This window comes from Magallana gigas, chromosome 7, assembly GCF_963853765.1.
Source record: "Magallana gigas chromosome 7, xbMagGiga1.1, whole genome shotgun sequence".
Taxonomy (NCBI): Eukaryota; Metazoa; Mollusca; class Bivalvia; order Ostreida; family Ostreidae; genus Magallana; species Magallana gigas.
The window spans coordinates 16027149-16042886 of record NC_088859.1 but is presented as its reverse complement, the minus strand read 5'-3'; the positions used below and the strand labels follow the sequence as shown (position 1 = coordinate 16042886).

At 33.0% G+C, this 15738-nt stretch overlaps 1 protein-coding gene across 1 annotated transcript; it reads right to left on the bottom strand.

The window, feature by feature from the left end:
• Positions 1 to 10515: 10515 nt before the first annotated feature.
• Positions 10516 to 14897, bottom strand: LOC105347170 (high-affinity choline transporter 1-like). Its single transcript, XM_034457634.2, has 7 exons — positions 14336 to 14897; positions 13269 to 13376; positions 12959 to 13114; positions 12527 to 12675; positions 11727 to 12009; positions 11301 to 11530; positions 10516 to 11192 (listed from the first exon to the last, which is right to left on the bottom strand). Exons 1-7 carry the CDS (start codon positions 14499 to 14501, stop codon positions 10641 to 10643), a joined length of 1644 nt encoding a protein of 547 aa, XP_034313525.2. The 5' UTR covers positions 14502 to 14897; the 3' UTR covers positions 10516 to 10640.
• Between the last annotated feature and the right edge of the window lie 841 nt (positions 14898 to 15738).

The window sequence follows — 15738 nt, the reverse complement described above, 5'->3', positions numbered from 1 at the left end:
TCTATCAACTTGACTAAACCATTGCAAAAATGCAAATCAAGCATGAAATCTGACAATGATAGGCAATGAAATCCAATTCTACAGTTCATTAAACTGTTTTAAATTTTAAAAAAAACAGGAGAGAACATAAATAGGCATTATGCCGGCTGTTCAATCCATTTCAATGTATCTATATACTTGAATAAAATACTTCTTAAATTAAACAGTTTTAGCATCAATTAATAGATGTCTCCCTGTTGATTTTTAATTCTTAGAGTTTTAGGTGAATGTTGAAAGAAAAAATAAATAAAACTTTATTATTTTATTTATAAAGGATGGCCCCTAGAAAGTATAGCAATCACAGAATAAATATTTTTAACAATAGAATCAACTCAAAACAGTTTAGTTTTTTTTAAACAGTGCTGTCTTTTGAGGTTTGGAATTGCCCCATAAAAAAATTAATACATTTTTAAAATAATTATTTAAAACAATTTTTTTCCAGAAAAAATAGACTTTATAATTTCATGTTATTGTGCTCTATTAGGTACATGAAAATTAACAAATTAAATATTGAAATTATCAGACAGTTATGGAACTCACGCTCTAATATTTTCCAATAGAACTGTTTTCGGCAATTTGTTATTCGGTAGTAACGTATTTTCTTGCAATTATAAGACATGTCAATTTCTATATTTATTTACACCTTTCAAATATACCATGTTTTAACCTGACTCGATCGAGTTAGATGTACAAAAGGAGATAATCAAAATAATGTCGAAACCATGTCCTTCTAATATCCTTCCTCTCTCTTTCAAAAAGATTTTTTATTATACTTCTGTAGGCGGAGATTATGGAAGAGCATATCCCCCTTTACAGCACCAACTTGATAGTCTTTTGATATGGTTTTAGATAGTAAATTTTTGAGCATATGGAGGATATTTCTTTTTTGGTCGGTTTCCGTCAGAGTCCAAAAAGCAATGTTTCACGTGGTATTTAAAGCGCCTTTTTAAACTTTAAAGATCGGTGGTATGAGTTCTGGAAATTCAAAATCAACACTTGAACAATCCGGAAACTAATTTCGAACTTATAGCAAAGATGTTCAAAATGATGTGTACAAGAAATGGAGACACTAGAAATAAACAGTACTATATTAGCGTAAGTGACAGATGGTATACAGTTAAATTTCTCACTGAGTGAATTAATTATATCAAGTCTGCAGAGTGAGAATTAATGAAAGGCGGTTAAACATTTATGGCTTTTGTTATATACATGTTTTTGAGGTTAAGGTGTTGAAAGAGAATACTTACTATAAAATCATATTTTTTTAAAAATTTTGATAACAAATTAAGGAATGTAAATTGGAAGTTAAATACTAATTGTTTTGAAATCAAGTTTATCAAAATTTCAATCAATGATACTAACCCCAAATGGCCTTTGAACTTGACTATAACTTGATGTCCCCAATCCTTGTTCTTGGTGTCGTACGTCGTTTGAAACGATCTTTGAGTTTATATTATTTTGTTTCAATACGTTGCCTTTGTAACCAATTGTCTTTTCTTTACATTGTATCAATTTGATAAAAAAAAACCAAACTATCAGCAACAGAAAGTAAAATTGTACTTTTCCAACGTGATACGTAACAAAACGCAAAAGGAGACAGTTAATAAACGTATTAAAGGCTGCTGTGAACGTCTCCTGGCCTGGAGAAATGTCTCTTATCCTAAATTCAGACGAAGTCAACCAATGATGTTAGAGTTGAACTTAGGGATCAGGCGAGTGTTTTAGTCGATGTTGTTTTAAATATAAATTAATATATATACATCTACAGAGTATGATTCCCTTTATTTCTTACGGAACCTTATACAGCCAGACTGGAATATACACACCCCGTTTATCGACAGGTCGAAACCTAAAAAGACCTTAAAAAATCACGGACTGCACGAAATAATCATTATGTAATATTGTTGATCTGGCCAGGATTGATAGAAAAACATAAAACATGGTTGTGTGTATAAACTGCCATTTATTTTTGCCAATAAGAAAAATTAGGCAATAAGGGGAGGTCTTCAAACAGTCATAATATCAATTGCCAGACATTGAATGTTAGTTATAAAAGGTGAGCAAATAACCTCCCCCATATTAATTGAAACAAAGATGTATACAATATCAAAATGTACCAAATATACATACAACAAAAATATTGTTGAACAAAAGCAGCATTTCACACATCAACAGCAACATACATGTGAAATACAGTGCAAAATAAATCCCCAACTACAAATGTGATGAAGGGGAAGGAGGGTGGGTTGATTGCTTGTTGACGGCTGACAGTTAAAATGACGTAGTCAAAACATCGCGTGACTAAACGCCGCACTCTGATTGGCTAATGTAGACAATTAAAGAAGATCAGCTAAATACTAAAAAATACTCAAAAATTAGAATTACAATTATATTATGACTAGACTATTTTTTTGGTACTGGCATAAAAATAACATAACATAATTTACATAAATGCTATTATTTACAATAATGCTGTATGACGCCGTCAGACTCAAATTTCCATAGGAGACGATTTGGTTGTTTTATCAAGCTAACGAACTCATGTACATTAACAGTAATTTAGTGAATTTTACTTACTTTTTACATATGTTAAAAGAAAGATGTAAATATAAACAATAAAAAGGCTTCTTTGATGATTCATGCGGTTTATAGAGAAGGTGAAAAAAAATTACATAACACGCTAATGCGGTTTGCGTATATTTTTTCTGCAACGTCGCCTCCTTTATATCCCTTATGAATTTCCAAATAAAGCATTCTATTGTTTAAATAATCTAAGAATCGCGGTTTCAACAATTATGATTCTACACAATGTCATGAAGCTTGAAGACTTATTAATTAAATTATATCCCTGCAGTTCTCGTTAGTGAGAATTTTTAATAAATGTCCAATAAACTTATTAGTAAATCTCTGTTTAATTTTTGCAACTCCAGATATTGTCCATAGGTCGCCCTTTGAACAAATAAGATTCCATAATTTATAAGGACGCTGGCATTGTAATATCTCAAGAGAAAATACGTCAAAATATTTCATCCTGTATATTATTTTTATGTTGAACTTTGACCTCCTTTGGGGATAAATATCGGTCAGATTGTTAACGTTTAACACTTGGGGTCTTCTTAATAAACTAAAGTTTAGTTGTAATTTTTCGCATTGCTCATGCAGTGGTTCTTGGGAAGAATTTTAAAGAAACCCTAGTATTTTCAGAATGTTGTAATTATTTCTCTTTAAAGGTCTCATTTGCATATAAATGCTGGGGTTTTTTCTGAAGTTCTGAGACAAACCCATGAAATACATACGCTACAATGTACTTAAAAAAAGAAATAGAAACATTTTTACTATTGAATAACTTGGTTGAATTGACTCATATATTAAACAGTATTCTAAAAGCTTATCACATATTAGATAAACATCTATAATTCAACAACAGTATCATTTTAAAACGCTTATGTCAGCATTTTTAAGTGTGAGTAAAGAGAATAGGCATATCTTAAGTTCTGTCATTGGAAACATCTTAGGAAATCTTTGTGAAACGGGCCTCAGGTTGTCTAGAGATAGGAACAAGTTGTCTTAACGTAAAAACAGATGAGTCAGTCTGTGAAAGTGTCATGATACGTGTATCCCATCAACCCAACCCGATTTATTCACGACTGATGATAATGAAAAGTCTTTTTTGTAAAGACGTAATGAGTGCTAATAAATAATAATGAAATTCATTTGGATTTAGAATCATAAGCATATATTTTTTATATTAAACCACTACACGTTGTTGGAGATACATGCAAAATCAAATACAGGACATTAAAGGTTATCATAATTAACCTGATTATGAATTTCAAAGATACATTAGCAATACTTAACATGTGTTGATCAATTTCAGATCTAAGGCCTATACAAAAAGCATGATTAACACTGCGCGCAATGTGATAGAAAAAAGTTGATTTATTTTGGCGAAGACAAAAATTCTCTTCAACGTTGTTAAAGATATCAAATTTTTCAACTAATGGATGGGCGTTTTAGTGTCGTTTTTTCTATCGTCAACAGTTATACAAAATTTTACAGGAATCCATTGCATACTTAATCTTTAATAGATATGATATCAGGTGCAAAAGTTAGTGGAAGCCTACGCCTACTGTCCTAAATTTTGTATCGACCAAACAGAGTGTTTAAACAACCGTACAGTTCGTAAAAACCTACTTTCTGTTTGTTTGTTTGTTTGTTTGTTTTGTTGGAGATGGCAAGCGGCGAAAAGGGACAGTTTTCAAACAAATGGATGGCTCCTGTTCATGTTTTTCGTCCAGGTGATAGGCCACTGAAGTCTAAAATTCAGTCTCAGACGATGGTCTACCAGTTTTCAGCTGACATCTGGGAGCAGGCTTGCGTTGTTGTTGATGACGTCTTGGATATCATTCTTTCTGAGCTTAAAACCCAGGCACAAAGATCATTTGAGAATTTGGCGATCGATGTCAATTTTATACGTCAAGGAAGTGCAAGGCAAGGATTAAAAATTGTGGCTCCAGATGAATTCGATGTAATTGTACCATTTCAATTCTCAGGACTGCAGTTACAAGAGGTACGCTTGAAAGATACAAATGGTAAAATTCTCGCAGGGCAAATGCGTCTGAGAGTTCTGAATCAATCAGAGTTGAACGAACGTTGTCCTCGATTGCAAAAACTTGAGGTATTTCAGATGGATCAAGGAACATGCTACATTAACACCCGAGTTTTACAAGAGAAAGTATTCAAATCTCTTTTTGATAAAACAGTATCCGTTACAGAGGTTGATTTAATACGAAAGGGATACAGTGTTACTCGTGGGTCGAGACCACCAACCATTAATATCAAAATTGTCTCAGATTTACCATTTCCGATTGATGTTGACTTTGTCCCAGGTCTTCATCTTGGAGATGAGACCGTCCTGGTTTCTCAATCAGCAACAATGCATCCAGCATCTATTACAGTCAACTTTCCTAGATTCGGTATCATGAAATGGATCAACAAAGAAAACCTCTGCATTCGTGAAAAAGACAAAGACATCATCTGGCGGAATTGCTCGTCGTCGTATGAAAGGTACATGTTTGATATATGCTATGGGGAAAGATATCGACTGTATTTTGTAACTGCTTGTCGCATCATGAAAGCTGTTGTCAAAACTCTAAAGGAAAGACAAAACCATGCAGCTAATTTGCTGAATTCATATCATCTAAAAACGATAACCATGTACTGCATACAGCTGATGACAGTCTCTACAATTGCTCCTCAAAGCTTTCATCTTGGGGGAGTTCGCGCGGCACTTGGTTACTTTTTGAAGTTCTTGAAACTGGTTTTCGAGAAGGAGACTCTGCCAGAATTTTTCCTGGGAAACGAGTACTTGGGTGAAATCTTTCCTGACTCTTATTTTGCAAATGAACACAGGAAGTACAACCTATTCGACAAAGAAAACGATGCGCAAGTGAAAAATGCAAAATATTGCTTCAGTGCCTTTGAAAAGCACTTGAAGGCTGTTATACATATTCAACTCTCAATGAATCGGTGATCAGGTGTTTCGAAAACAAAGTATTACGCATGTGAATCAGGATCAAAATCTACTAACGATTTTAATTTCAGACTTTTGACTTATTGTTTTGTAAGAGACTGGAGGCAACCTGCTTACATTAATTTGTTTAGAAAACCCTCAGAGATTTTAACACATTTCTTATTTCATTTAGAACAACAGGTAAAATACTATCGTTGTGTTTACCAAGAAATGTTACACCGTATACGTTTTATCAGCAAAGCCATAGATACTAGGCAATCATTAAAGGAATGTATATCTCAAATTTCCGTAATATAAGAGAAATGATTGATGTTTGAAAACCTCCCTGACGAACAAAAAAAGTAAAAAACAACATTTCTTGTGACAACAATGCACCGACTATCCAGGTAGTTGGTTATGTTTAAACGTCTACTTTCAGACAAGATAAACAGGCCTACATAAAATTATGTAAAGGTTAATTTTCACAAAAAGCGTGATGAAAATTTTCTGCAAATAAGAACAAAATATTTCCATTATTTGAATATTCATTTTTGTATTATTTCATTAGAAGACTTATATTGTAATCCCCACCCTCTCATATGATTTAAAATTAAGCTGTAGGAAAATATTATCAATAAGTCTTCAAGCAATATGTTTATTTGTTCTGTGCTATTATAACACCGATCTTCGAAACCTAGTTTATAAAGGTTGATAGTTTGTATCGTCTTTGTTTTGATTAATAACCACCATCACCAAAAAATTGTTTGTTTGCATTTACGAATATAAGGTAGAATTTGGAGACAGAAGCTATCTGGTATTTTATTAATCAATCATTAACTAATATTTGAAATCTGTCTAACAATGTTGCCAGGCCTAAGCACAAAAATGATCCAAGATATGAATATTCACCGGAAATTTTTGTCATATTCAACTTGGTTTGGAGCTTAAAGCGTAGAGAGTAATCTGTCAACATGTTATTTATTTAATTTATAGGACAAATACCAGTTAAATAGGTTTGAGTCAATGACAATATTTGCAACGCACATATTTGTGTTGTATTCCAAAAAGTCAGTTCCACAAAACGTACTGATTTACAATAATTTTTGCAAAAAAATATTGATAAATTAAGTTTTAAAGCTATAGACTTTGTCACTGATGAACTGTATAAATATAAAATATTAAAGCTAAATATGTAGCTTTAAGCAAATGTGTAAACTCTATTTTGTATGTCCCGTTAAGATTTTTACCAAAATTTATAATTAGTTAATATAAAAAATAAGCCTTGAAAATTTCATAACTTTCAATGTTTTGCGCAAGGTTGGATATATTGCTGATCATGAGAAATGAAAAACAATTATACATTCTTCCTTTTTTTATTTCTACTGTGAAAGTACCACTTAGTCGGAAAATGATTTTTCAAAACGTTATCGTGAATTTGGTTCAGCGCATTTCTAAATTTACTTATTTATCTACAAATATATTTGATATTTGGCGATGTACTTGATTTAGCGAACGCCGTTTTCCGTCAAAACGCTACTTAGAATACACAGCCAAATGTAATACGTTTACAGTATACATGTATTTAAAACCAAGTTTTGAATGATTAGGCTCATTAAGTGCGAGTATAGGACTACCTTAAAAATGTTGTAATTTAGGAAAATTCATTTACAAAGCCCTTACATATATATATTTCAATGTCTGTAATACAAGTTTTACAAAATCTTTTTGTCTCTTGGTATATTTTTGTATATATATAACTGCTGTTATTTTTGTGAATATCATTATTTTGTTTATTACTCTACAAATGCAATTAATGATTGAGTTTCCATATTTGTGCCTGAGCAATTGATTAACAAGATTGAAATTGTATACTGATTTGATAATCTTGTTTAAATGTGTTGGAATTATTAATTATATTAAATGTATATTAAATCGGTTAAATTCTGTAAATAAAGTATAACCATTGAAAAAAATGTAAATAGTTTATTTAAGCACTAATTATTTGCTTTGCTTTTTCAATTTCTTTATTGTAAAAGACATACGTCTTATAGCACTTATAGTGGTGAACAATACAAACAAAAATATAGGCAAAAATGGACGGTCAGTTATTAAAAATCACTTGCGTACACACAAACTCATATGTTTACAGAATTTGTATTTGGAGAATGACATACAGGTTGAAAAATGTACACAAAAATAACACATACATGTACATATATTGATAGTAATAACAATTTAAATCAGCAAATGGCACAATGTAGTTTAAACCATTCTGAATGTAAGGGCTTTGTAAATGAATTTTCCTAAATTACACAATTCTTTGATATTGTTTACACTTTGTAACTGTATTAATTTGTACATGGATGGCTTACACCAATAATACTTTTTGATTAGCTTTGATCGTTATGTTAAATACATTGGGCATACAAGTATTCAATGTTCGTTTTCAATGTCTGTAATACAAGTTTTACAAAATCTTTTTGTCTCTTGGTATATTTTTGTGACGACCCGTTTTAATAATCAGATTATGCGAGGACACCCTCATTTTGGAAATACATTTTTTGTACAACTTTAGTATTGATTTTTCTATATAAAACTGTAAGCAAAAATTATCAACTAAATGCTTGTAAATAAAACATTTTCTTTCTATTTGCATCTTGCTGTGCAATGTTTGAATAAAATTGTCTTTAAGTCCTTTTCGAATGATTGGTAGACAAATACGACTGTTACGTACTGTTCAAATTACTTTTGTCGTTCCACATGTATCCAAAAATAGAAAACAAAGTACAATGGTTTAAATAAAGCTGATTAAATATTGATTTGAGAGCAAATATGGCTCTGCGACCTTGTGCCGCTAATTGTTTTTAAGTGATAAAAAATATACCCTTATAATTGAACACAACGCCTAGATAAACAACTTTAATTTTAGATACATTTACATCTAGGTTCCATTCATTTGTAAATAACTGTAAAGTATTCAACACGCTCCGTAGCTCAAACAATACCATGTTACCCGCGCATACATAAGAAGATAAAGGCTTAATAATATTGCAGTTCAGTAGAAGCAGTACCTTTTTTTTTAGAAATTCATATGTTTCAGTTTGCTCTAAGCTACCTTCAAATAGCCACGTAAATTTCAGCAATCACCAGGAATCCGCTGTCGTTAGTCTATTCAACATCAGGTTTTTTTTTATTAAACTGTCAAAAAACCTTGCGTTTCATAGATCTAGTTTTATTTAGTTTTTTAAACTTAAAAATGACAACAACATAAAAAAAACTACGATATTTCATTCGCTCAATTTTAAAGTTAAAAGTTTTTTTACGAATTAACTCATTACTTTTCGGTGATATTAGGACCAATTAATGAAAACATTAGCACAAAACATTCAGCTACACATACAAAAATTGTACTTTCCGCTCGTAAGGAATGGCATAAAGTAGAGAGACAGCTTTTAATAGCATGGAATACTTCTGTGAACATCTTAAACCTAATGAAATATGTATGAAATCCATATTGAGCATCAATCAACCGATGGCCTAAGAAGAGCAATCACAATTTCTTTTAAGGTTTTCAGAGTGAAATCGGAAAAATAACTTGCTGAATCGTCTGAGAAGTCGGGACTGGATCTTAGAGTAGTCGGCTGGCCTGCGGTTCAAGACGGGGTTTCAGTCGATGATGTTTTGAATATAATCTAATCACATGTTACATCAACAGCAATGGATATCACCCATATTGCATGGTAGGATACTACGTCACAATGGACTTTTTAAGATTTGCTGTTTGAATGACGTTAATTATGTTTTGCAACTAAAAGGCTAAGGAATAGGAATTTAATGATGCAAAACTGATTCATTGGCGATAAGTTTATGAGGATTTGTTTTTTCAAGAAAGAAGTGGCTTCATATCCATTATGTCCATATCCATTATGTGTTGATAGGGGGGTCCTGGCCTTCTTTGGAACAATGTGTATTTGTCTCCAGCTGGGTAGCTTTTTTGTTTCCTTCGTGCAGGTGTCCCTTTCCTTGTTTGTGGCCTTCTAAGCCTTATTTATCTCTGAAGGCATGATGCCAGAGATATCATGCCTTGATGTGAAGGGATTCTTGATTTTCAATGTAAGTGATATATTTTGTTGTTCAGTATTCATAATTCTTATTGGTGTATGTGTACGTGCTTCTGGTTTGTGTTTTTGTTAATTATCATTGATACGTTGAGAGATTAGACCCTAGTCTATAATATACTGTATTCTGTAATGCTTAGCTAAAGTATTTCTGAAGATCTTTCAAATTTGATTGTAAATTTATTGAGTTGTCGAGTAACAAGTAAGAAATGAGCTTACAATTTCTTGTTTGATAAACAAGGGTCGAGCCATGTTATTGTTTTCATAGGTTTAAAACTGGTAAAAGAAAAGGTTTTTATTTAACTTAACAGTTTTATAGTGTATACCATATCCCTTTACATTGTATTACCTTTGTGATGAACTGCCTATCGCCAAACTAAACAATTTTCTAAAATTTGATAATATTTTTAGTGTTGTATCAATGGCCGCCATTATGATATAACGGTTGGATTTCAAAAACTAACTCTAGAACTTTGCAACAGCAAAGTAATAGAGCCGAGAGACTCCCGAGACATTGATAACTTTCGTAATCAACATAATCAAGAAGATATAAATTGATGTTGTACAAATCAAATATGGTTTTCGCCAAAAAAAAAACCCGATGTAAATTCAAAAATAAAACGTTTAAAGCCCGTTAACTTCGATTAAAATGAGAATAGAAGGAACGGTTCGATGATAGAATTTCATAAATTTACATAGAATCACATTTTAATATTCATTCAGCATAAAGTGTCCCATTTATTTCACTGTCATTAACCGAAAGAACGGTTGCAAGTATCACCTTAGTGACCTTAATGACATTTTGTTTCAATGTGGAAAAATCGCCTACGAAAACCTATTGCTGAAATACAAATTGAATATCTCTTAAGAATAAGCAAGCATCATGCACAATGTGTGCTAAACCGTTGTTTTTTAACATTATTAAAACAGTTAGTTCATTAGATAGATTGGTAAAACTTATGTGCATATTATCAAACATCCCTGGTAATTTTCACTTCTTCAATTGGAGGTGTAAACCCAGCTTCACTAACGGTAAGAGTAGCGTGATCTAACGTCAGATTGTTATGAACCTTTTCATCGAAACTAGATTGGGAAAGTCCACACTTAAACACATCAAAACGATGATGTATTATCCCTTTCTTAAACAAAATATCAGTCAAAGATGAAAAGGCGATGATCGTTACCATTGACATCAACATGCAAAGGGTCTTAAAAGGGAACATCTGTCCGTGCTCTTCAGAGTAGTACGGATACTTTATCAGCGTACCAATGCCCAGAGAAGGCTCTCCTCCAGCTATCCGAAAGAACATGCCGACTATGTATCCCAAGAGAGACCCGTATGTGTTCGAGTTCCTTAGGTAAATCACACAGACTAGCTGTGGGAAAAGCACGACGTAGACGAGATCAGAAGAAAGGTACCATAAAGTATAGACAGAGTCCACATTGATGGCCATTTCTGTAGCTAAGGCTCCGACGCCGAAAATTGCAATCCGCATCACCCAGATTATTTCTTTTTCAGAAGCCTGTAAATTTATCAATGAAACATTAAATATATATCACTCTATGATGAAAAGTGTCCTAATATTCAATATAAAGATATTAAAATATCGTACAATTACAGATTGTAATACCTTTTGACGGAATATCATCTTGTAGATATTTCTTGCAAACATGCAACTGGCGGATAAAATGGAAGAGTCAGCAGACGACATTACGGCAGCTGATACCGCACCAAGTCCAAAGAACGAGACCCATTCTGGAGTCAGGTATTGCAAGACCAATGGTAGGATGTCAGACGCTCTGTTCGGTATATCTGATGCATTGAAGTTGTCTTTGGTGACATATGCAGTGCTATTCCAATCTAGAAAAAGGTTATTAATATGAATGTACAAAGCAAAATTGTAATATGCGCATGAATACTATTAAATGAATAAATAGGAAACTAATTTTGATTATCAAATCAATGATTCTCTATTCTTCAAATGTTTGCTTTTTTATAACTTTCTGAATCGATATCTGTGAAATTCCTTTTATCAAAAAAGAGTATTATGTCTTACCTGCATTTACTGCTATAGCACCAATAAGGACAGAAGGAACAGACATTATGAGACACCCAAGGGCCCCAAGAAATGAAAGATAACGCGACGCTCTCGCTGTTCTTGCAGACAAAACTCGTTGGAAATAGACTTGCCAAGGTATACCACCAAAGATAAGCAGGAGGAAAGAATCGGTATACACCCCTGTGTTGAGTGATTCCACCTCCTTTATCCATGCACTGGTTGAATTGACGGAGATGTTTCCTACAAATTCACTCGTCATGGCAAATGGAATACAAAGCCACTAGAAGGGTAAAAAATTAACAGGATATCGATAGAGTTATTGTAAATTGCCTCTTATCGTTGTTCTGGATATTATAACGATTCTATATATCACATAAAGGTTGCAATTAAATTTGATTTTTTTAACAATTCTAAATTATTAAAATACGTACTACATTTTCTCAGTATAAAGTAAATGGTACAATACTATTTCGATGATTCAAATTCATGCAATTTTTTAAATGAAATCATGTCATTTTGGTGAATTAGACGATTAATTTCAAATTTACTGACACTGAAACATTCTTGAATTTACGACTTATAAATTAGTTTGAGGCAATTGATTTTTGCATCCGAGTTTTGTCAATACCATAGAAAATACTAGAATAACAAAAATCTTTAAATCTTATTAAATTGACATATTCGCGTTAGAGATATCTTGTCTAACAATCTTGCATAATCGTGTGCTTTTCTTACGATGAATTTAAAAATACTTAGCCCACTTAACAGACTTTTAGAAAATGTGCACAAGTACTCACCAAGCCCACGAAGATACAGATGAGTTGTACGACGTCAGTGTAGGCCACGGAGTAGAGTCCTCCAAACAGGGTGTAGAACACGGCGATACAGGCAGAGGAGATAATGGACACCTCGTGAGAGAGCCCGATGATGACGCGGAGGGTACTCCCTTAATCATTGATATCAGAAGTTATCTCAAAGAAGGGAATATTATATCGACATGTACTACATTATCATATATAGGTAATATATGTTTTTTGGGCGCACAAATTGTTTAAATTTTTGTATCACTGCATTATTTTGTTGTTGCATTATGATATCCTTATGTTTAGCATTTAAGAACTTTAGAACTATTCGTGCTTGTATCTGCAAGTACTAACATATTTGAACGTATCAACTGAATATGTTGCTACATGTATCTATGCTAAAATATATAAATTTTTGGGGCAAACCTAGAGCAGCCAATATGGCCCCTGACCAGAAAACCTCTCCTAGCAACGCCGGTATGTAGATCAGTCCGCCCATCCTTTCCCCATATTTCCGGGTGAATGGATCCAACATTGTGACATACCCGTGTTCACGCATTTTACTGGCGAAAAATACACCTCCTAAAACATCCAAGTGAAATGAAAAATGGATAAAATGGATTTTATTATACTTCTACGTTAAAATCATATCATTTTGATGGTAATCTGGAAAGCAAAATTCTACAGAATGCAGAGTTTAGACATAGCATAATCTTATATATCTTCATGTACATACCAATAAAAAGACTTAGAGAATAACCCAGCGGCGCTTGACAGTTGAGCAGACCGTCTTTGAACACTGTCTCGGCTGTTCCATTGATGAACCCACCTCCCACCCAAGTAGCTGAAAAGAAGAGCCTAGCTGAGGAAGACCATCAAAGGACTATGTGCGGTATGGTCAAATATATACCCCCGATTTTAACCAATTTTGAAATAGTATCGTATAAAAATAAAATCTTCACAAATTATTGTATAGAGGATGACTATAACTATAATAATGATTTTAGTCATCATTGCTCTTTCGCTGTGTATCTATGACGTCACCTAAATGGCCCAATTCCCGCAAATTTGCAAACAAATGAAAATATTCTCATTTTTGCTCTATATTTTGCATTCGGAAGTATAGAGCGCAGGTCTGCTCAAGTGCGATTTTAACATATGTTTTTCTTCAGATATTTATACACATTATACTAAAATATGGTACTTGAGCAAGCCTGCGCTCGATGTTTCCCAGTCGAAAAACCATCGGAAAACACCCATATTTTGCAACAAAACATCAATTTTTCAAAATAATGCAATATTCATGACGTCATTTCTAGATTATGACGTCACTGTGGTGATAACCTTTTACACCTTTATTTCCAATATGATTTTAACTATCTTTCACCTTATTTTAAAGCTCTTTCTAAAACTTTGATTTTGGGGGGGCAAAAATTGCATAAAACCGCACTTAGTCCTTTAACCGAATATTAACTAACCGTAATGCATCCATTTATCAAAACACGGAATAGCTAACAAGCAAGAAAAATCGAGAGTAAGTTTTTATTACAAGTATGGTTTCTCGAATGCAAATTACAACCAAACATTTACTGCTTAATTTTCATTTTAGAACTACAGTTTTAGCGAAGAGTCGTTTGCGATGAAAACATTAGGATCTAGAATGTTTATATTATAATTATTTGTTTAAGTTTAAATTGTGTTTTTATCATTTCAACATTACTGATGGTCTATTAAATTTGTTTGATTTCATTTATTGCCGAGACATACTTCGTTGCAAAAAATGTAAAACCCATCAACAAATACCTGTCATAGTAAATACTCCAACAAATGTCCCAATATTCCTCCCAGCAAGCATCACATTTTCGCTGTTTGTCTCCCCTTTGGTCCGGCGGGCCGCCCATAGTCCGATGACGAGGATGACGACGTAGAAGATAATGACCGCCACCAAGCCGGGAATATTCAGAACCATTCTTATTTTTTTGGTTACATATATGATTTAAAATATCAGACTTAAAGCTTCACCAGTAAAACTTGCCAAGGTGTATTTTGCATCCACCTATGGCAGAGTTTTTATAGAACCGAAGAATTCGGTGAGATAGACCGTTGCGCGCCGTTTGCTCTATAGCCACTTATCATTTATCTCACCTCTCACATTGTAGAAAAAAACCAGCTAACTCAGATTATGTATTTTTTCTGCAATGTCACTTCCTTTATATACCCCGCATGATTCACCACAGAAAGCATTGTGAGATATCAGGGCAAATGCACCTTATAAGGGTGAAATCTACATTGTACAAGTAACTGGTTCAAATATCAAGTACATAGTTCAATTTTCTATTTTTTTTTTTAAATCGTCAACAACAACAAGCAGCATATTCATGAACAAGAAATGCTTCATCGATATGATAAAATTGCTTACCCCCCCCCCAAAAAAAAAAAGATAAAGAAAAAAAGAATTAACATATCATAAACTAAATAACATTATGAAAAATAGTTTACTTGTAAAATTGTGGATTTTTTTTAAATGAAGCTGTAATACACGCGCTCTTGTTGTCGCTCCACCTCAAATGTTTTTTATTCGTCTTTGCTTCGAGGTTATGATGACATGCACTGTCAAGTATATTCACTTCAATGATAAGACTTCTCGGAAGATTTGTTAATGAAGTTGCAAAGACTTTTTTATTTGCACAGGGTTACCTTGATATGATGGCATTCATTCCAGCTATCTTTCGGAATATCAATTATATCTTAAAGGGTTTAGTTACCATTTCTGGGGTGAGTGGCTTTTGCCTTTTTTATCTTTTCTCATCAACTACATTGAACTCAGGGGGCTTTTTATTAAAATACACACATTATTTTCAATTCAAATTGTGCACGTTTGACAACAGATATTGAACAGTTTTCCTTATATACATGTACACCCGTCACAAAATGTAGGTCCATTAAATAATTACTTTAGGTTCTGTAGGTGAAAGGTGAAAATTAATGTAGGTAAAACATCTTTAAATGTTTTTGCTGTCAACTAGATAACGCTTGTACATAGCAACGCATATCAGTACTTTTAGTACTTTGATTTAACAAAAAGGAACTGCGTTGTTCGTAAACTTTGAGGCATTGCTATGAAGAATCAACTGACATTGATTTCCATCTTTTTTGTGAATGCTGAACGACAAACAGTGTATGTAAGACAACGAAAGACAGTTCGT

Bases quoted from the DNA above. Each gene is read 5' to 3' on its own strand.
- LOC105347170 (XM_034457634.2), bottom strand. From the start codon at position 14,501: ATGGTTCTGAATATTCCCGGCTTGGTGGCGGTCATTATCTTCTACGTC. The intron at 12,010-12,526 runs GTGAGTACTTGT...TTACCCTTCTAG, and splicing joins TCTGTATCTTCGTGGGCTTG to TGGCTTTGTATTCCATTTGC. The intron at 11,193-11,300 runs GTATTACAATCT...ATAAATTTACAG, and splicing joins AGATGATATTCCGTCAAAAG to GCTTCTGAAAAAGAAATAAT.